The sequence below is a fragment of the Orcinus orca genome, chromosome 5 (genome assembly GCF_937001465.1).
Source record: "Orcinus orca chromosome 5, mOrcOrc1.1, whole genome shotgun sequence".
In the NCBI taxonomy this organism is placed as follows: domain Eukaryota; kingdom Metazoa; phylum Chordata; class Mammalia; order Artiodactyla; family Delphinidae; genus Orcinus; species Orcinus orca.
The window spans coordinates 16,275,226-16,299,011 of NC_064563.1; the positions used below are offsets into that span (position 1 = coordinate 16,275,226).

The 23,786-nt window shown below is 40.3% G+C and overlaps 1 protein-coding gene across 4 annotated transcripts in view; it reads right to left on the minus strand.

Moving 5' to 3' along the window:
• Positions 1-23,786, minus strand: part of ARHGEF26 (Rho guanine nucleotide exchange factor 26) — a 154,237-nt gene that overhangs the window by 50,025 nt on the left and 80,426 nt on the right. For all 4 annotated transcript variants that reach the window (XM_033414347.2, XM_004284500.3, XM_033414349.2 and 1 more), the window contains 4 exons: positions 18,817-18,969; positions 15,531-15,660; positions 11,850-11,924; positions 1,401-1,490 (listed from right to left, as the gene is read on the minus strand). In XM_033414347.2, the coding sequence (XP_033270238.1) occupies positions 1,401-1,490; positions 11,850-11,924; positions 15,531-15,660; positions 18,817-18,969 (448 nt within the window). The remainder of the gene's footprint in view (positions 1-1,400; positions 1,491-11,849; positions 11,925-15,530; positions 15,661-18,816; positions 18,970-23,786) is intronic.

Here is a 23,786-nt window from a genome sequence, read left to right on the forward strand (position 1 = left end):
AGAACCCTTGGGGTAAGCATTTTTTCAGTTACAAATTAATTGTGGTTCTAGAGAAACAGAGCTTAAAGGTATCTTAAAACAACTGATTATCAGTGAAGAAAGAAAAAGAAAAATGGTTAGGGAAGGGGCTTATCAACTTTTAAAACGGAAATGGTTAGAGATTTATCATCTTTAAAAAGGAGGGGATTAAAAAGAACCTTTTGATGTATAGATATATTTTCTAAAATACTTAGAAACAAATGAAAGTGAAGGGCAGGATTCTTTTTGAAGGATGGGGAAAAAATGGGTTTTGAAATTGCCGTAAATTTCTATATGAGGGTATAATAGCTAAAGTGTGCGTGCGCGTGCACGCGCACCCTGTTTTTAGCAAGTACCCATCATTTTCTGAGAAGAATCACGGGTCACCTTTCTGCATTTAAATCTTTATAGTCAGGGTGTCACAGTGGAAGAGTTTACACTGATCTGCAAGTCAGGACGTCTGGACCCTAGTCCTGATTTTGCCACCACGAGCCGAATGACCCTGTTAACAATTAATTATTCTCTGGGTTGTATTTCTCTCATTTATAAAATAAAAGGGTGTAGCTGTACTATATCAGTGGCCCTCAAACTATATGACACAGCAGAGAGTTATCTGCATAATGCCACGATCGCTCTAATCCCACTGCACAAATTAGGAACACTTTCACTATGAAAAAATATGACCGCTTTAAGTTGCTTCATTAAATTCAAGTGGCATAAAACGAAACAGAATCACAACCATGAACACTCACACCCATTAAGAACTAAACTGTGAGCCAGCAAAGGAGCTGACCATGGCCTAGCCTCGCCATTAATTGTTATTTCCTTCTTTGTCCATCCTGTCATCTGCCCCTGAGCAGTATGAGACACGCAGTAGCAGGCAGCATATATGCACAAAAGAATTATGGGAGAAAAACAAATTTGAAAAGAACAATTCACTAGTAATCCTTTTGTGCAAACTGAGAAAGCAGTGTCCTTATTTGATTTAGGAGAACACCCTGGTCCAGCTCGTGGGATACCACTGTTTTGCAGGATACTTTGAGAATACTAAAGAAATCTCCTTTCTATTCTAAAATTCTATTATTTTTAACCACCCTTTTCTCAAGTTTGGTGTCTTCCTAGGGAAAGAAGAAAGTGCCAGTTAGAAAATACCTAACTCTGTGGCCTAGAGAAAGGTCACTTTATCTGGTATTAGCAAGAGCTGAATTGTCCAAAGCAAAGCATCTGCTATTTCCCCTGCCAGCCTCTCTGTAATCAATTTATGGCCCTGCTGTGAAAAGCAAATTCCTCTCCACTTTGTTGCCCTCAACTATCTCTTTATTCGCATAAGATTTAAGCAGGAGCAGTAACAAATCTATTTATGAAGAAGTATGAGAGAATACCTTAATTTTAAACTCCAGCTGGGAGTTAATTGTGTACATCATTTCAGTCCTTTCCATCTTCCGAGCTCCTTCATTGCAGAGTCGAACCAACTGGAAACAGAGGATAATAAGGAGGGTTAAGAGGTGAACGAGAGAAACCTCACTTTCAAATGCAGATCTCACAGGAAACAATTAGCACTGTGGAAGCTCCAGAGACTCATTCCAGACAGTTAAAGAACTCACAGTTTCACACAGTCAAGACTTTGTACCCAGTTGGAAGTGGCGTCTTCAGGATGTGAAGACAGAGGGAAAAAAACGTCCTGAGAATTTTCAGGGACACACATCCTCTGTGCATTATCACACGATGCCCTCCACATACACTCGGCAGATTCCTCTCATGGTCCAGTCCGCTCCATTCTGCTCCTTTCCTCTGCCCCTCCTCCTTGCCTTCACCCATGGGAACATCACCAACCTCACAGCAAGCTGCACCTCTCTCCCCACTTCATATCAGAGCAGCTGAGGGCAGACCACTGACTTCAAAGACAAATTCTTAGCAGAATGCTACATGCAAAGCAGGTGACCAGTAACCTGGATGCTGGAAGAGGAAAGTCTTCCATTGGAACCTAATGGTCAATGATTCTTCAAGGATGGTCAAGCTAAGGGAAATTCAGTTTAATTAGAACTACTGATTTATCTACAAACAGAACAAACTCATAGTCCTTTGATGAGTAGCTGTGATATCATGATTTATAATAAACAAAATATATATTTTGTCTTTTTCCATGGTTTCTGGCACACAGCTCCTAAAACCCTTGTAATTTCCTACGTAAGAACCACAGGGGCATCTCTGGCTATAATTTAGTTTTGCTACCAGTTCCTGAAACAGCTCCAGGGCATAAAAGTGAAATGGGTATCTTCTGTTATTCGTAACAAGCCCCCCCTTTCAACCACGTCTGAGTTTGTGTTAATGAGGTGACTTCTGGTAAGCCCCTAAGGATGGGGCTGGTTGCCAGGGGAACCAACCAAGTGATTAAAGAGAAGGCTGGAACTTTCAGCCCTGCAGACTTCCAGGGAGGGGAAAGGGGCTGGAGATAATGTGATCACTATTGGACAATGATTGAATAATTCACGCCTACATAGTGAAGCCTCCATAAAAATCCCTGAACTTCGGAGTTGGAGAGCTTCCAGGCTGGTAAACAAGAACACTCGTGCGTGCTGGGAGGGTGGCATCCTTCTAGACCTCACCTTATCTCTTCATCTGGCTGTTCATTCTTATCCCTGAATAGCCTTTGTAATAAACCACTAATCTAGTAAGTAAACTGTTTTCCTGAGTTCTGTGAGCCCCTCTAGCAAATTAATCAAACCTGAGGACGGGGTCATGGGAACTTGATTTATAGCCAGTGGGTCAGAAGCACAGGTAACAATGTGACTGAAATTTAGTAACTGAAATGAAGTTGGGGGTGTAGTCTTGCGGGCTTGAGCCCTTATCCTGTGGGATCTGATGCTATACCTCCAGGTGGAGTGAGGACTGAACTGAATACAGTAAGACACCCAGCTGGTTCAGCAGAAGTACTTGGTGTGGGGGAAAACCCCACACATTTGGTGACCACAAGGGTCAGAAATGAAGTGCTCTGTGGGTAGAGTACTGAGCACAGAGGAGACACACAGGAGTTTCTCCTTTACGCTGTACCTAATACATAATTATTAGTTCACTGGCCTAAACCAAAACAAACTTTGTATTTCTAATTTCTTATTAACTGAAAAATCTATAAAACTTGTCCATAACAAGGATCATTGGCCATAAAGACATGTGATTGTTAAAAGCGAAGTTAGAAATTCTGATTAGATTTACTTTAATATTACTGCTCCATTAAGTTACATATGCTTACCGTAAAAAAAAAAAAAAAAAAGATAATACATAAGTAAACAAAACAGGCCATAAAAGGCTCTGACCTAATCCTACTCCATGGAGGTAACTGGAAACAAGATGGGTTATACACTTTCTCTTTTTTTCCTATGCTTATATGAACATATAAACACACACATATAATGTGTAGAAATTCTAATTTTTGTAAATGGATTATTCAATGCTTGTCTGTGACTTAATTTTTTCACTTGCCAATATTTCGCCTTATAAATTTAACATTCACTGAAAAAAAAGTTTATTTTGTACACGGTATGTGTCAGATGCTAGGGTTACAACATTTAAGAGATACACAATCCCCATCCTCATAAAAGAAGGGCAGACACAATAATTACAGACTGAAATCTTAAAGGGGGAAAAAAAAACAGGGGTTCTGGGAGAAGGAGGGTGAGGAGGGAGCCAGGGACCTCTCCTGAGAGGTCATTTCGTCTGACAGCTGAAGGAGAAAAGGGAGTTAGCACCCAAATCAATGGAGAGCGCTGGTCCAGGCAGAGTGAACCCCAGGAGCAAAGGGCTGACACTGGGAAAGTGCCGTGTGCCTGAGAAAGTAAAAGGTCCGGACACAGGAAAATGGCACAAGAGGAAACTAGAGGACCAGCCCAGGGTCAAAGCATGCAAGTTCTTCAGGTGTGTGGATTGTATTCTAAGTGCAAAGAGAAGCCACCAGCAGGCTTTCAGCAGAGGAGTGATAGGATGCAACATAGGCTACGACCATATGTGCTTTCCACAGTGTACTTATTCAGTCCCCCACTGATGGACACTTGGATGTTTCCAGTCACTTAACAGATATTCTAGGCTTAAAGGGTACACCTATCTTCAGTTCCAGCATATCTTTAGGTCTGAATGGTCTTGAGGAGTTCACTGATGCAGGGACTGATGGCTGCCCCCGATCAAAGCTAGGCGCAGAAAATATCCTGGCTGGGCTGGGGCAACTGTAATTAAAATATCCTATAAGGGGGACTTCCCTGGTGGTCCAATGGTTAGGACTTCACCTTCCAACGCAGGGGGTGCGGGTTTGATCCCAGGTCAGGGAGCTAAGATCCCATAGGCCTCGTGGCAAAAAAGCAAAACAGAAGCAATATTGTAACAAATTCAATAAAGGCTTTAAAAATGGTCCACCTCCAAAAAACCTTTAAAAAAAAAAAGGGACTTTAAAATAATATATATATCCTAAAAGGATGAAGACAGAACAAAATCCAATCAAGCGGCCTCTGCTCAGGGCATTTTTATGATTTCTCTTGAAGAATATATGTTCATAGCTCCCAAATCTGTGCTCCCTGCCTTGGTCTGTTCCCTAAACTCTACATCCAGCTACCTGGATGGTATCTCTTCTCGGGTCCCCCAGAGCCATCTCGAACTCAGGATGGAATGACCAAACCTCAACACTACCTTTATCACCCCCTCCCCCGGCCCAGTGTTCTCTATGTGATCAATCCCAGCATCATCCGCTTCCCCAAGCCAAAGAGCTGGGTCCTCACCTCTCAGATGCCTCCGGCTCCTTTGTCCTCCACATCCAAACAGTTCATAAAGTCTCATTCATGCTGCCGTCCTGCTGTCCACTCATCCACCAGCCCCGTCCCCGCACTCAGGCTCAAACTCCCTCTCCTTTGGATTACTGGCCTCCTAATTCACTGCCATCACTTCTGCCCTACCCTTATGTGTCGTCCAGAAAAACATTTTCAATCTTTCTAAGTTCAAATCTTTTTTTTTTTTTTTTTGCGGTACGCGGGCCTCTCACTGTTGTGGCCTCTCCCGTTGCGGAGCACAGGCTCCGGATACGCAGGCTCAGCGGCCATGGCTCGTGGGCCCAGCCGCTCCGCGGCATGTGGGATCCTCCCGGACCGGGGCACGAACCCGTGTCCCCTGCATCGGCAGGCGGACTCTCAACCACTGCGCCACCAGGGAAGCCCCTGAATTCAAATCTGATCATGCAACTCGTCAGCTTGAAATCCTTAAAAGGCTCCTCGAAGCTTTCAGAATTAAATCTTGGCAAGACCACGATCTGGCACCTACTTACTTGATCCCTAACTTCCTGCTTCTCTTATCTTGGGCCTCACTCAGTCTTACCAAATGTCTGCTCAGAGCCGCACACCCTTCCACGTCCCTTTGCACTTTTGCACGTGTGTTTCCCTCTACCTGAACATTCTTCACCCCACTCTGTCCCACTGACTCCTTCTTATCCTTCTTATCTAGACTTATACCCCCCTATTTGTCTTTCAGGACTCATCTTGGGTATTACCTCTCTAAAAAGACTGGAGAGCAGAGATTGTGAAATTTCCATATTTGTTAGTTCAGTGCCCAGCCCAGTACCTAAGACACAAAGGAACGCTCAGCAAATGTTAATGTGTAAACTGCCTTCAGGGATCATTTATAAGCCACTTAAAAAAGGGGGGGGGGCAATTCCTTTTTAGTTATCCCACTTTAAAATGAAAGGGAAAATGGAAAATAAAGTTATAATCTTTATTCCCTAAACTTCCATAGACTCCACCAGCCGCCACCTCCAAAGGCGTATTAAAAACAAAAAAGTTCCCTCAAAATATAGCAAGCAATGGTATCATTAGGGGACTCTGATTAATGACTATCTTGAAGGGACAAGCGCTAATTTGGATATAGTGTTTTTATTAAAATCAGCCTCCGCATACTAAAGCCGTGCCTTCCTTTAGCGTCTGTCAAAGCTTTATTAAATTTGACTGAATTTTTTGTTTTAGGCCAAATTTATGTGTCCAAAAAAGAACTCAATCTCTCTAATGTAGAAATATAAATTAAAACAAAAATAAAATATTTTCGATCTATCAAATTCACAAAGATGAAAAGAATATTGGATGCTGGGGAGTGCACAGTAAGACAGACACTTAGAAATACTTCTGGTTGTCATGGATACAGGGACAACTTTTCTTGAAGGCACTTGGGGGTCTTTAAATCATACCTACCTTTTTTTCCCCCCAATAAACCCATTTCTGGAAACTTTTCAACAGAAATCATCAGAGGAGCACAATCATTTATGTAAGGCCATAGTCCATGCAGCACTATTTAGAAGAGTAAATGAAATGGGTACCACATGAATCCATGTGTAAGTGTACATTTACATCCACTGGAAGGACACGCCATAAAATGGCAATAGTCACTATCTTTGACAAGATTACTGATTACATTTTATTTTCTCTTATTTCAATTTTTCAAATTTTCTGTAATGGACATTTAGTACATTATTTTTAAAATGTTACCTTTGTAAACCTTAAATGCATTCTTTCAGAGCAGTACTTGCAGTGAAGGAAAAAAACCTCATTAATTCCTCCCTTCTGCTCTCCTCTCCCTTTACCATCAGTAACCACGGTTGAAAGTCTGATGTGTATGATTCTGGGTACTATTTCTATAAATTGATGACATACATATGTCATCAATTTAAACACATCAAAATAAACATTTTATTACGTAGATGTCATTACACTATCTGTTCTGTTCTGCAACTTAATGTTCTTCACTTGACACAGCTTAGAGATCTTTTCATGTTAATAGATAGATATCTACCTCTTTTAAATAGCTGAAGCAATAAGTTACAAGAAAAGATTCAAGAGAACTTGGCTCTTCTGCTACTATGAGAAAAGCTTATAACTTAATATTATCTCCAAATAGAAGTAGAATTTTTATGAGGTGCACGTTAAAGCAGTTATTCTCTTTCCACGGGAGAGTAAATAAAAGAGAGCAGCAGGGACGATTTCATTGGCATAAGAAACCATGTCCTGAGCACCACTCCTTAGACACCAGACACGACTCTGCACCAGCTGAACTATCAGATTCCCTGGAAATTTCCCTCCCCCCGGCTCCGCCCCAGCATCTGAGCCGAAAATCTGGAATAAATACACATTTCACTTGATAGAAACATCTTTCTTGTTTTTGAGTTGTTTGACTAAGTCTGTAAGTCTTTCCAAAGCCCCAATTCAGTAAGTTGTCACCGTCATGTCAGCCACATACAGGAACAATTTCACTGAAGTATTATTCACACTATGCAAATAAATTTCATTAGCATTTTAATTACCAAAAAAAATATTACTCATTTTTTCCAAGAATGAATATCTAGAGAGACTTGCCCAAGGGCCTTAGGTGGAGTCCGGTTCTAAAAACTTGGGCCTCATCATACAAAATCGCACTCTCTAAAATAAATACTGGGAACTTCCAATTTCTTTCATTTCCGATAAGGGAACCAATTCTTATTGAAATTCTGCATTTTGATTTTGAACCATAAATGCTCTATGTACACAGTTTTTTTGTTAAAAATACTGACATTGTTTTCCCAGAATCTATAAAACCCCATCAGTAACCTGCACAAATGAAAAAGAAGATGAAGCCCTAAGCTGGCTGTATTGATAACCTCAGTTCCCTACAACACTAGGAGATTGCAGGAATAATCCTGATATTCAGGACTCCTACTCAAGAGAGAGAAACGCTGCCTTAGAAAAAACAATTCTCTGGAACAGCACTTCTTCACAGAGGGTCCTTCATACAGTAAGTATCAAGGTAAGGCAGTTACATTACATTTTTGCCAGCCTTTCCTAAAAGAACCAGTGTCACATCAAGTGAACCAGAGATACCTAAAGGAATGTAGCAGTCTACTGTAACTGGGATGTAAAAGTCTCAAAAAAATTAAGGATCACTGTTTGTTCAATTCAATTACTATTACCCTCCTCCTTTCTCTTCTGTGTGAATTCTTTTCCAACTTCTCAGTAACAACCAAACAAAATCTGACACAATCTCTTTCATGGCCAAGGCTGGAACTTCTCTAAGTACAATAGCTTCTCCTAAAGACCCCCCCCCCATAGGATTTGGGGTCCTGGAGGAGAGACCCATGGGCAGTAGGACCTTAGGTAATTTCATACCTGTCAGCCCAAATTTCTTCACTTAGTGTTTCCCAAAGTGGGATATGCAGACCACTGATGGAGCAAGAGATGCACTCAAGTGGTTGACAGACTGCTATGGTTTGAATGTTCATATCCCCCCAAAATATGTGTTGAATTCTTAACCTCTGAAGATGATATTAGGTATTAGCAAGTGGGGACTTCGGGAGGTGCTTAGAAGTCATGAGGATACAGCCCTCACAAATGGGACTACAGTAAGTCCCCTACATACAAACCTTCAAGTTTCGAACTTCAAAGATGCAAACATGCATCTAGTCCCACATAGGAACCAGAACCTGTGCCAAAAACGCCAGGTGTGAATGAAATTGCAGCTTGCCCTCCATCTCCTACTGCTGACAATCCTTCAGCTCTGCCATGTCCCACCTCGTCTCCCTCCTCCAGTCAGTAATTCTTCTTGCCTGTTCACTCGATGCCAGCCCCTGTATGCCAGCTGTTGTACTGTACTACCGTACTTTTCAAGGTACTGTACTGTAAGATTTAAAATGTTTTATTTTTTGTGTTCATTTGTTTTTTATGTATTATTTGTGTGAAAAATATGATAAACCTATTACAGTACAGTATTGTGTTAGTTGGGTACCTAGGTTAACTTTGTTGGACTTACAAACAAATTGGACTTACAAGCGCGCTCTCCAAATTGAATTTGTTCATATGTAGGGGACTTACAGTAGCGCTTTCTACAACAGGCCCCAGAGAGCTCCCTCGCTCCCTTCTGCCGTGTGAGGCTATAAGGAGAAGTCTGCAACCTGGCTAGAAGAGGGCCCCAACCCAACCACGCTGGCTCCCTGATCTTGGACTTCCAGCCTCTAGAACTGTGAGAAATAAATTTCTATTGTGTATAAGCCATGCAGTCCACGGTATGTTGTTCTAGCAGCCAAAACAGACTAAGACACAGATAAACTTATTTTTAATATAAAACAAAAATGGGCAGAAGACCTATATAGACATTTCTCCAAAGAAGACATACAGATGACCAATAGGCACATGAAAAGATGCTCAACATTTCTAATTATTAGAGAAATGCTAATCAAAACCACAGTGAGGTACCACCTCACACCAGTCAGAATGGCCATCATTCAAAAGTCTACAAATAACAAATGCTGGAGAGGGTGTGGAGAAAAGGGAACCCTCCTACACTGTCGGTGGGAATGTAATTGGTGCAGCCACTATGGAGAACAATATGGAGGTTCCTCAAAAAACTAAAAATATTTTGAGTTGCTATATGATTCAGCAATCCCACTCCTAGGCATATATCTGAACAAAACTCTAATTCAAAAAGGTACGTGCACCCCTATGTTCACAGCAGCACTATTCACAAAAGCCAAGACATGGAAGCAACCTAAATGTCCATCAACAGAAGAATGGATAAAGAAGATGTGGTACATATATACAATGGAATATTACTCAGCCATGAAAAGAAATGAAATTGGGTCATTTGTAGAGATGTGGATGGACCTAGAGTCTGTCATACAGAGTGAAGTAAGTCAGAAAGAGGAAAACAAACATCGTATATTAATGCATGTATGTGGAATCTAGAACTTGGTACAGATGAACCTATTTGCAGGGCAGGCATAGAAACACAGATGTAGAGAAAGGACGTGTGGACACAGAGGAGGAAGAGGAAGGTGGGACGAATTGGGAGATTACGTTTGACATAAATACAGTACTGTGTGTAAAATAGGTAGCTAGTAGGAACCTGCTGTATAGCACAGGGAGCTCAGCTCAGTGGTCTGTGACGATCTAGATGGGTGGGACTGGGGGGTCTAAGAGGGAGGGGATACGTGTATACATATAGCTGATTCACTTCATTGTACAGCAGAAACTAACACAACATTGTAAAGCAATTATACTCCAATAAAAATATATACATACATATATATATAAAGAAACAACCAGCTCATAAAACCCATGATTTTGTAGTTATTATTGGCCAGGAAAAGTAAAATAGAGTCAATTTAAAGTTGATTAAAACAAAAAGTGCTTCACAATAAACTGGTACAAAGATGTACCAAACTCAGAAGTAATGTGCGGCTTCGAGATATTTCGGATGCTTCTGATGCGATCACGAGCTTTGCTCCCCTGGGCCGTATCCTCACTGATTCCCATAACTTCCATTGCTTTCTCGCAGCTAAGTATTCCTGTTAGCATTTAAACATACCCACATTTCTCTAATCTTTTAAACAAAAAAAGACCCTCCCTCACTTCCCTTTCAACTACAGCTCTCTTTTTACCCTCAGCCTGATTGTTGAAACAGCTACACTACCTGGCTGCATGTTCCCACCTCCCACTCAGCCCTCAACACACTCCAACCTGGCTTCCACACCCACCTCTCCAAGGACACAACCCACCTGATGATAAATAAACCCAGTGAACGCATCAATCATTATCCCACTTTGTCTTTCAGGAGCACCCAGTGGGGCTGACCTTCCTTCCACCATATTACATGCAATTTGCCAGACCACTGATTAAGCTTTCCTCCTTCTTGGGTACATTCTGTTTTGTTTTTCAAGTCTCCTCTGTTGGTTCCTTTCCCCTAAACAAGACGAAGTCCGGTGCTCTTCACAGCTGTACTTCGGACTCACTAACTACTCTTCTTATTATACATACTCCTTGGTACTTGCATCCTTTCTCCCAGCTTCAAAAATCATCCCTAGGCTGGTGATTCGCAAATCCACATCTCCAATTCAGGTCTCTCCGCTGAGCTCCTGACTTGGATGTTCTATAGGAATCTCAGTTCCGACACATTCTAAATGGAGCTCATCAGCGTCTCCCTATGTTCCTACTGTAGAGATAAACAAGAGCAACCATCTGGTTGCACAAGCCAGAGACGATCTTCCTTGATTCCTGTCCGCAAATATGCCCACCCAAACCCTCTCCACGCCCACCTCCCCTATGTCGTAGGTTTGCTTCTCTCCATCCTACTATGACATCATCTGTAGCCTCATCAACTACAAAGGCCTCATCACTGGAGCTCATCCCCACTGTCACCTTCACAGCACAAGAATTTACAGCTTCCACAGCATCCTAGGATAAGGTCCACAATTCCCTAACATGGTTCCTCAGTGTTCTCTCTCCTGAACTGGGCTCTTATCACATGAAGAACATCCTAGTTCTCCAAATTCTATAAACACGTTCCTGTCTTTGGGAACATGTTTATAGAATGTGGAGAATTCAACAGCTACTCTTGCGTCAGGCTTCAGCTTCAACATTACTATGTTCTTCCCTCTTATGTCACTCATCATCCTTTACTGTAATTCTTATTTAATGTCTGCCTTCCCCTCTACACAGCACATTCCACAAGGGCAGTAACCACCGATGTCTTATTCATCCCCATAGTCTCAGGGGCTGGCATTGTCCCTGGCACTGTAGTGGATACTCAGTAAACACTTATCGAATTCAGACACCAAAAGAAAATGAGATATCTAAAGGCCCTTATGACAAGACTGTCTGAAACAGTAAAAATACCAGTTTCATTTGAGTACAGCAAACATTGCTTTGTTTTTCGACTACCCAAAGAATGGTGTGCAAATGGCTATGAGAATCTACCAGTTTTCAGCATCAAACTCAGACATGTTCTCTTCAGAGACATCTGAATGGGTGATCCCATTACTGTGTAATGAGCCTCTCAACACTTACCTTGCTTACTTCCTTTAAGGCTCTTTTGCAGACTTCATACTTTGAAGAGTCCTTAGGTGTCTTTTGACAGATAGTCTGCAATCAAGTAAAAGAAGAACAAAATCAACTGATTTATTTTACTAAGTAAAACAAAACCAACGTCCAGTCATAGAGTCTTACTTGTAGCAAACTTAACAACGCTGAACACAATACTACGGATGAGTCTGAAGATGACATTAAAATCCGATTACAAAACTAGGAGACAGTCTTTAAAAGCACAGGGTCCATGTTAATCCAGAGGATAGTTAAATAAGAGGACAGACTTCAGAGGTGGGTGAACCTGGTTTCAAATTCCAGATCTGCTCCTGACTAGCTACTTGACCTTGGGCAAGTCACCTACCCTGACTCTATAAACCTCAGTTTCCTCATCTGTAAAATTGGGATAATGCAATTACATCACAAGGTTGTTATAAAAGTTAAATGATAATGCATGTAACGTTTTTTATGAATACCTGGCATACAGTAGGCTCTCAATGAATGACAAAATTAATGATCACCATCATTATTATTAGAGCTTATTATATTTGCAGATGATATAATGTGAATAAAACGATCAAAAAAACGGCTGCTGGATTTCCCCTTGATATGTTTACACTGCTATTTTTGCGATGGTAAAATCGGGTTCAAAGAAAGTCAACTGAAGGTATACTGAATTACGTAAAACTTTTGAAACTATACCCATTCAAAGCCAACAGAACCATTTCAACTGTTAAAAATGTTCACCTCAATTAACAAGCTTCACTAAATCTCCAAATGAAGTAACATTGAAGAGACCATGTTTTAGGTACATTTAAATTCTGCCCAGGTGGCCAGGTTCTCACACATGGGAAACAGATTAGGGCAACAGGCATCCAGCAGAGGTGGAAGATACTAGGAACTAGCAAACCACTGGTACCTTAAATGCAGACGAACCCAAGTCTATAAATCCAAAAGTCAGGGGTCAGGATTGTTACATGTGATATGTGAGAAGCGTAGAGTGTACCATCGATGGATTTATATTAATGGTTCTCAAAACTTTTTGACTATGACCCACTGCAAGAAATACTTTTACACTGCAACCAGTAGACATGCACACAAAAATGAAACAAGTTTTTTTATGAAATAGTATTTAACCACATTATGAACGATGTATATATCATATACCACATGTTCTAGTCTATATTCATTTTTTTAAAACACTGCTCGTGATTCAAAAATCAATTTCATGACCCACTAATGGGTACAAAAGCAGTTTGAAAAATACTAGTCTTTGTCTCTGGGAGCAGGCATCCTGAGTCCATAGTTTCTTTCCACACTTCAATTATTTTAGGTAAAATTTTGCACACTGAATTTTCTAGGGAGAATGACTACAGCTTCACTCACAATCTCAAAACGGTCTCTGACCCCAAAAAGTTTAGACCCTACTGGGCAATCATGGCATAAACGTCCAACATGGTATCTACAACATGTATATTAGATTTCGTGAGTCCCAATCTATCTAAGCAATTTCCTCAGAATCACAAAGGGAGAGAATATTAAAAAAGGCTGAGATCACAGAATATACAGAATCTAAGGAAACTCGGCTAAAATGCGTTTTCAGAAGAAGAAAAAGAAACAATCCTGAAAATTCATAACATTACTAGAAATGTTACATTTAGAAAACAACCATGTCTTGTTAAAAAATAGTAAAGTTTGAAAATTAATATTTTCCTATATGTGTCAAAGTTTCATTGTTTCTATAAAAGTCTTATTAGGCACAGGAAATAAACTTTTTAGAGCCAAAATTTAGTTTTGATAACCTGATTTCATTTTATTCTTAGACATGATAAATACTGATTTTTAAAAACTCAGAGCTAGATTCACAAAACTGCAAGTTTCCCAATATTTACAAGGAGAGAAGTTCATAAATCACAGGGAAGGGACAAGGAAGGGTGTAAAGGGAGTAGACTGAGGTGGCCTTGGAGAGCAGCAGGTGCTGTGAATTCTGAAATGACAGCTGAGCCTTGCCCTCACCGTGCAGCAGAGCCAGCAAAGCGACCGTGATCGCACGCTTTCACTCGTTTCTAAACTTCAGTGCTTCTTCAGAATAGCTCTTAGAATTTATAATGGAATTGAGAAAATGGAATTTATTTTGTAATCTTACTCGACTGTAATTTTTTGCTTTATTTTTACCCTGTATTTTGACTTGTAAAACCAAGTATGTCAAAACTGACATTATAGTAATATTATCCATTGTAAAGTAGAACTATGCCAAAATATTTTAATTTGATCAAAAAGATACTCTTTGAGCTACCATATGATCCAGCAATCCCACTCCTGGGCATATATCCAGAAAAGACAAAAACTCTTAATTCAAAAAGATACATGCATCCCAATATTCATAGCAGCACTATTTACAATAGCCAAGACATGGAAGCAACCCAAATGCCTATCAGCAGATGACTGGTTTAAGAAGATGTGATACATAAAATGGAATATTACTCAGCCACAAAAAAGGATGAAATAATGCCATTTGCAGCAACATGAATGGACCTAGAGATTATCATACTAAGTGAAGTAAGTCTGACAGAGAAAGATAAATATTACATGATATCACGTATGTGGAATCTAAAAAATAATACAAATGAATCTATATACAAAACAAAGGACTCACAGACACAGAAAACAAACTTATAGTTACCAAAGGGGAAAGGAAGGCAGGAGAGGGATAAATTAGGAGTTGGGATCAACAGATACATACTACTATATATTAAATAGATAAGCAAGATAAGGAGTTCCTATAAAACACAGTATATATCTTACAATAACCTATAATGGAAAATAATCTGAAAAAATATATATGTATAAAACTGAATCACTTTGCTGTACACCTGAAACTAACACAACATTGTAAATCAACTATACTTCAATTAAAAAAAAAAAGAGAGACTCTTTGCCCCTCTAGCTGGATGGGAGTCATGTCGGGCCACCCCGTTCTCTCACGGATGCCCCTGCAGTTGCAGCCCAGCCAGTGTGCAGTCTCCTGAGCTACCGTCTGGCTGTCCTCCCAGCTGTGTTTCCCACCAGGCAGTCTCAACTCTTCTCCCAGCCACATCTTACCACTATTCAAAATCACATGCTTGTTTTCTTCATGAATGTTTCCTAAGATAAGACGGATGCCTGGACTTTCCTCACTCATTCTGAGCAATGCAAAATAGGGCAGGTTTATGCCCTGTGATTCTGTAGAGGACCTCCTTCCTGTGCGAAATGGAAGCACCTCAGCATCTTGGAATGTGACAGGGAAGGGATCTTAGTGGTCAACCAGAGGAAACTGAGGCCCAAAGAGATTAAGTGACTTGCCCAAGGTCACAGGCCTAGTGGATCAGCGGAAAAGGAATCCGGGACTCCTGACTACAAGAAGTCAATATTCTTCCCATTTCAAAAAATGTTAAGAAAATGAGGGATAATCTAACTTCTTCAGAGTGACCCCACAAGCCTAAATTGAAGATAATTTCCAAAGATATTAGACACAGGTGGGACTTTCCAACTGAACAGCACCTTCTCACTTAATTGGGGGATTTTATAGAAGGGATATAATTTAAGTGGGGTAAGAATAATTTTCTTAATCGGACTTGCAGCAGCACAGCTATCCACAGAGGAAAGAGACACCAGATCACATCTTACATCCATCAGCAGGGGAAGGCGGGTCACCCTCTGCATGGGGAGAATGAGAAAAGAGATCATGGGTAAGTTCCTACAGTCTTCGTGGGACTCGATTCGGGACAAAACTTCCTTAAAAGATGGGTTGGTGGCTCTGAGGAAAAACAAAGAAAGACAAAACTTCAACATGCTTCCTCTTCAAGTTAAGAAGTAAAAATGTATAATAAAATATTGTGATACATTCATATATTACCAATGATTTTTAAATATGGAAACAACAAACACATAATTACATAGAGAGACATGCATGGCTTATCTGCCTTTTACAGTCAAGACTGAATATAAGATATAAATTTAAGGTAACAATATGAACAATAAGATGAAAATGTATGGGCTAGAAATTTTTAAAAGTAGAAAGTACACTAATGAAGAAGCAATGGTATCATAATGGTGAATGTACACATTATAAATTAGTATACACACTGGAACTCATATCTGATAATCTATAAACATTCCATTTAAAAGATAACACATGTTTTAAGCCACTTCTCTAGCCCGAGATAATAATCTAAGAGAGAAATGTCAGACTGGATTTACTTACTAGGAGGCTTTTGGACTTTTTCAAAGCTTCTAAGACAGAAAACCTTCTGATCATGCCAGCCAGAATATTCCTCCTCTCCCACTGACGTTAGAACAGTGTTAATACTGCCAGAACATTTTTACAGAGTTTAGCAAGATACATCGACAAAAAGGATCTCATGTGGAACCACCCTATAACTTTCAGGGAAGGCCAAGAGGGGATTCCAGGAAGAATGGAGCCTCAGAAAGGGCCCCAGCCTGCCAAATAAAAGATCTAGTATTCAGTAAAGACAGAAGTCAAACCGAGGTCTTCTGACTTTCAGTGGGTCCCTGACACTGTATCTCTCACTCTGTCACCTCACTTCACCCCAAAGGGAGCTCTGAGGAGTTCCAGGGTGACTTGTGAGGAGGGCGGGTGGGGTGGGGGGAGGCCAAGAAGCAGGGTAGTGGCAATTGTAACCTTTTTTAAAAAAATACACTTTGAAACTTGGATGGCTGGGTTCAAGGCTGCTAGAAATAAATTAGGAAATACCCAGAAGAACAAAGTAAAAGAAAGAACACAGAAAGGTTTTAATCTCATTTTCTTAAATTGAGGAGTTTTAGGTTTCCTGCTAGCTTGGAAAAGATTTTTAGGAAGTTTAAAAAAAAAAACAAATTCTAAACCAGTTGCATATTTAAATTACTTAGGCCCCAGGCCCCCCTCCCCCCACCCACCCCCCCCACCTCCAAAGATTCTGATGAAACAGTCTAGGATGCACCCTGGGCATTGTTTGTTGGTTCCCAGATTCCCAAGGGCAACTGAACTTGAAAGTCACAGCCTTAAATGTAAATTTACATCAACTGCAACAAAGTTTCTGAAAACACAGCTACTAATTTCCATGTGAAAGCTCCAATGATGGTATCACTGAGCAAATTTAAATAAAACCTTTATTTCTCAAGAATTGCATAAAGTACAGCAGTACCTATTCGCATTTTTTGAAATCCTGCAATACAAAGTGAAATTTAGCTCTAATTCCAGACTTTGTTTTCACACATGTAACTTGGATTTTCCAACAGTTACAGAGTAACCTTTACATCAGCAGTTCCCATGGGGGATGGAGGGGAATTTAGGGAAAGTGAGGGTTGTGATTCTCCATCCCCCACCCCTGCAAGGGATGTCAGGCAATGTCTGGAGATGTTTTTGTTTATCACCACTGGGGTGTGGTGGTGCTATCAGCATCTTGTGGGCAGGGGCCAGGGAGGCTGCTAAACATGCTACAATGTATAGGGCAGTTTCCACAACAATGACTAATCTAGGACAAAATGTCAGTAGTGCCTACAAACCCTGCTTTGTACTAATAGCCTCCTTTGACGTTGGCAGCTGTGGGTTTTCTACCCTGCCTGGACGAGATTTTAATGAGAATGTGGAGGGGGAAGGGGCATAATCAGCCTTTCTCACCAACTTGGGGGCTGTTTCTCTAAGCAGCCATGACCACAGGGTCTCACACATTGCATAGAAACTGACCTGGGTTCCATGCTGCCGTCATAAATGCCACAACGCACAGGAGGGGAGGAGAATGATGACAGCCAGTCAGCCCTCAAACTGAGTTTACAGCAATGTACAATTGCACTGTCAAATAGATAGCCCCTTGTGATAAACAAGCCCCCGACCCAGGCAAGAAAGCAATACAGACATTACTGAACCATTGCTGACTCTTTTAAGGATAGAGATAGCGTATACATCACAAAATGCTCAGTAACCTAAACAGACAAAGGGAAAAAGTATGGGGGGAAATTTAAAGTTTAACTCTTTTTTGTTTCATAGTTAAAGCCTTTAAGAACTTTTTTTAAAAACTGCCTTCCTTCAGACCTTCCCCTGCTCTCCTTAACCCCTAACTACGCGGAGGGGGGAAAATCAGCAATTCCTATAAACAACTGAATAGAGTTGTCATTTGAATGGAGGAAGATTAGGATACTTGAGAAAGCTCTGGCTCCTAGGCCCTAGTTCAACCTACTCAAAAACTCTATCTTGGCCTCAGGCTACTTAATGGTCAAATAACAGCTTAGAGAACAATCTTCTCACCATTTAGAATGATGATCACTGATCACCAACCCTCCCACCCCCCAACCCCGTGTCTTGCAGCAATTAAAAAAAAAAAGAAAGAAAGAAGGAAAACAGCAACAAACTACAATTTCATAATTGCTTTAGAGACAAAATTCTCTACAAACTGGATTTTTTTAAATCAAATGCCCTCACCCTAAAAGCAATTCTCTTAAAAATTTCTCTCTGGGGCTTCCCTGGTGGAGCAGTGGTTGGGAGTCTGCCTGCTAGTGCAGGGGACACGGGTTCGAGCCCTGCTCTGGGAGGATCCCACATGCCGCGGAGCAACTGGGCCCGTGCACCACAACTACTGAGCCTGCGAGCCTGGAGCCTGTGCTCCGCAACAAGAGAGGCCGTGACAGTGAGAGGCCCGCGCACCGCAATGGAGAGTGGCCCCCGCTCTCCGCAACTAGAGAAAGCCCTCGCACAGAAACGAAGACCCAACACAGAAAAAATGGATAAATAAATTAATTAAAAACTCCTAGCCCCAACATCAAAAAATAAAAATTTATAAAAAGAAAAAAAATTTCTCTCTGGAAAACAGACCATCAGGAGGCATTTCTAAATATAATTTAAGAGATCCATTAATTTCGATCTATGTGACCTAATTAAAATGAGATAATTAAAACCGTAACACTCAATATTGCTTACAACAATTTTTGTAGTGTCCGCTGTTGGTAGACTTCATTTGTGCAGTATTTCACATATGGGTCAAATGTGGATGCTGTGTGTTTTTCCACAATGTCACTTATGTCATCTATGAAAATATTATTCTGATGTCTTGCTTCTAACTCTGTAAAGAATCTGGAAAAAAAAACAAAGAAAATCATTTACACTTTCTTCTGTGTGCTTTAATAGACGACAGATCATCCTCATGTAATACTATTATACGTACAGGATTTGAAAATATCAACAGTACACGGTACCAAAAAATACAAGAAAAAAACTATAAAAGAGTCTAAATTTAAATCTATCATATAAAGACCTTATTACTTCGTATGGTTGGCTTAAAACATTAATAATCCAGGGCATTTCTGTGCTTTCAGGTATATTTTAGAATGTACAGATTTCACTATTTTTCAAGAATTCCACAGATACTAGGGGGGGACAGGGTTCACGCTTACGTATTTTACTGTATTGAAAAGCATATGAGCAAAACACCTAAGTTAGTGCCTAAAAAATAGGTGTGAAACAAACCTAGTTCTGTGTCCTTTCTCTCAAAATAAAAATAATCATATCATTTAAATCTAATATATGACATTTAAATGACTTCGTATATGACTGAAGATTGTGATTTAGAGTTGCCAGTGTGTGTGCTGTGTGTACTTGCACACACATGTATTGTGTCTAGTCCAGTTAAAATTAAATTTCAGATAAACAATGAATAATTTTTTAATACAACCATGTGCAAATACTGCATAGGACATCTTGGATGTCTTGTATTTTTTTCTGGCAACCTTAGATTGCATCCAATTTTAACAGAACATCAACTCAGATATTTGAAACAGAGTATTCTTGCTGAAAATGTGGTCCAGTGACCAGCAACATTGGTATCATCTAACAGCTCATCAAAAATGACAGCTCACCAGAAATGCAGAATCTCGCCACCTACCTCCCCCAATCTGAACCTGCATTTTATCAAGATCGCCCGATGATGCGAATGCACACTAAAAACTGGGATCTTCCCTAGAGCACACTTCCTGAGCAAGTTCAGAGCGGCAGGAAAAGCTGGATAGAAATAACTATCACACAGGACTAGAGCATTTTCTTTAAAAGTGTGATGAAGGTGAAACCAACAATAATGTCTAACGTTGACTTCTGGAATAGTAGTACAAGGGAAGGTTAGTTTTCCATAAGCCCTTCAGCATTTAGCACATCATTGCTCCTTACCAGTTTTCTGGGTGGACTCCATAATATAAAATTCAAGGCACGCAGTGAATGAGACACCAGGGATTTATATGAGATGATTAATAGTAAACACAGGCTAACATTTTCTCCCATTTATATCTCACTTCTTTTCAAAGAAAATCCTGGCACTCAAGTAAAAAAATTAAGAGGTCTTATTTTTATAAATGTACATGTACATTAAACTCATTTTAATGTAAATTGTATTAGTTTGTCATCATTATCTATTCTATTTTTAAAAGTCTCCATAGGAGCTTAAAAGACAAAGAAATGCATTTTAACTCCCTAGAAGAATAAATCTATTTATATTCTGGGTAAACATCTACATTTTAATTGCCTTTAAAAGGGACTTAGGGAAAATAATCAATATGGTTCCCATCTACATGGCCTCATCATCCAAGTACCCTTGTTTAAAACAGCAAGAGGGGCTTCCCTGGTGGCGCAGTGGTTGAGAGTCCGCCTGCCGATGCAGGGGACGCGGGTCCCGGTCTGGGAAGATCCCACATGCTGCGGAGCGGAGCGGCTGGGCCCGTGAGCCATGGCCGCTGAGCCTGCGCGTCCGGAGCCTGTGCTCCGCAACGGGAGAGGCCACGACAGTGAGAGGCCCGCGTACCGCAAAAAAAAAAAAAAAAAAAACAGCAAGAGCAGCAAGTGAAAGCACACTTTGCTGGACTATTTGGCTTTCCTCCCAATGGGATCAGGGTTCATACACACAGTTCCTAGACAGCAGGTCAGAAAAACACATCTACGTTTCAAAACTCAGTGACTTCATGTCACTTTGTCACTCTGAGTTTATTAAGATTCAAATAAAATGTCAAACCCTCTCCAAAAAGTTTCAGAATTTCAAAAACATCCAACTTCAAACCCTATACAAACAAAAACCATGTTTCTTAAAGAATATTTTCTATCTAGACTGGTCCTTGACTTCGAGAAATTTGTGATATATTAAGAAGGTAAGAATGATAAACATAAATGATATAGGAAGAAAAAAATGCTTGTATATAACTAACTACATGTTGGAACATATATGCATAAGGGTGCTGGTGGCAGTAACTTTTTAAAAATTATATGAACTATATATTTTTCATTCTGGTAAAATATACATTTTAACCATTTTCAATGGCTTTAATTACATTCACAATACTGTGCAACCATCATCACTATTTCCAAAATACTTTCCTCACCCCAATCAGAAATGCTGTACCCATTAAGCAATAATCCCCCATTTCCCCCTCTCCCCAGCCCCTGATAACCTCTAATCTACTTTCTATCTCTATGAATCTGCCTATTCTAGATATTTCTGGAATCATAACAATATTTGTACTTTTTGTCTGGCTTATTTCACTTAGCATAACGTTTCCTAGGTTCATTCATGTTAAGGGATATACCAGAACTTTTTCCTCTTTATGACTGAATAATATTCCATTGTAGGTACATACCATAATTTGTTTATCTGTTCATCTGTTGATGAACACTTGGGTTGTCTCCACCTTTTGGATATTGTGAATAATGCTCCTGTTAACATTCCCATACAAGTATCTGTTTGAGTCACTGTTTTCAAATCTTTGGGATATATATCCACAGGTGGATTTTCAAGCTCTCTGACTCCGCCACTAATAGTATATATCAAGAAATGATAGTATAAAACCAAGAACCAATACAGAATAAGCTGAGTTACATGCCAAGGAAAGATTATTTCCTTAAGTGAAGGTGGAGTAAGAAACGATCCTTTACGTCCTGACATTCAGAGTTGAGTGGCCCATGGGAGGCATGGAACCAACTAATTGCGATATAGGACTTATTAACAGAAACATACAGTGAAAAGCTCAGGGCAGGGCGTGAGGTGAGGAAAGGTGTGAGGAGTCATCAGGGATGAGGATGGCAATACGGGGAGAAGGGGGGCAGAGCACTGCAGGCAGGGACACAACGTGGGCACAGGCGTGAATCTCGTTGGGAAAACTGTGGGGTTCAGCGAGGCGAGGTGTCGACCACAGGAGGAACAGGGGCAGGGAACGAGGGCTGCAAAGCAAGCGGGTCAGAGCTAGACTATAAAGGTTTCACTGTCTACTGAGGAACTTGGGCTTAATCTATGCTATGGATAAGGAGAACCTGCTGGATGGAGATGCTGAAGCCATCCAATCAGACAGAGACAATTGAGACAGAAGTGGGGAGAGACAGACCATAAGCAGGCCCGTGAGATGCTAATCTGGGCAAGTGAAAATAAAGCCTTGGCAGTGGGAAATCAAAAAGGGAGGACACATTAGGGTAATAATTTGGTGGGGAAGTTAATAGAATAGAGAAACTCATTAGATGGAAAAGTCAAGGAAGACATTGTGGTTTCTAGTCAAAGTTTCTAGCTGGGCATCAAGGTGGGTCATGAAACTATTCAGGTAGACAGGGACTTAGGAGGAAGGGGGAGAAGCGAGAAGAAAAGAGTTTAACAAGAGTTTAACTTTCCCTGAAAATATGCATGTGTGAGAATTCAGAGCCACAGGAATTCTAGGTATTATGTAATCAGGACAGGTTCGTTTTTAGCTGGTTTTCATATAAATGCAAAATATTTGTAATTTCTTTTAGCTCCAAGTGTCGTTTAAGAAAATGTTCAAAGAAAATTGAAAAAATAAGAAACCATTCATAAGGTCATTATCATGTAAATCTCGGAAATAAATATCTTAGCGGCAAAGATCTCTTCCAATTTCTTGTCTTCGCTAACTGTTACAGTCTGAGGAATGCAACTACATGACCAAAAACAACAGTAACTTGGCTTTTCCCAATGAAAAGGAAAATTCATTTATCACTCTAGAAGGTTTGCCAAAGTACAAGATTAAAAACAAAATACTAATGAAATATCTATGCTACTTATTTTAACATAATATAAACGAAGCCACCCATCTTTTATTTAGACACTGGCACAATTAAAACATAATTCAAAGCTTTCTATGTTAAATTATATCGGTTATTTTTGGCAAATTTGCATATTTTACTAAGTGAGCTGAGCTACAAACAGGCCAAGAAAGTATTACTAAAGAATGAGGTATTATTTCAATAACCAAGAAAGCCGGAGAGCCAAATGAAGCAAAGAGAAAAGCATTCTGGTTCCCCAGATGAAACTTGAATGAGTCTGTGAAGCAATTTGGCTTACTTGAAGGATAACTTTTTAATGGAAATCTACTTCAGCCCAGTGAATTTTTCTTTCTGGCACAATACCTTCATTATTTCCTCTTTGTAGCATTACCAAAATGATCATGTTTTACAACCAATCATGTTACACAACCTTTCTTTTTTTTTTCCCACCAAAATTCTAATGTCATCATCGCTAACGTCTAGATTTTGAGAAACCTCTGGTGATCCAGGAAAGGCTTCCTGGAAGCACTGCCTCTTAACCAGAAACCCAGGTTAGCCCTGTTTGACTGTTGACTCACCATCACCAGCATCCGGTGGCTCTGAATTCTCACAGATGCGTATTTTCAGCTATTTGACACGTCCAAAGGAAAATTAAACTGCTTGCTTCTTGCTGCTTCTCCCTCCACCTAATCACATCCATACTTCACATGAGCACTGCAAATGACTGCAGCCTGCCCGGGTGAGCTCCTTGGCTATGCAGAGAAAGGTCAGACCACCAAGAAACACAAAGGCAGCCTCCCAGGAGGTGGGGACTTCAAGATGAGAACTACACGGCCATGTTTGAGGAGCTTGCTCAAGGCCTGTAACCTCTC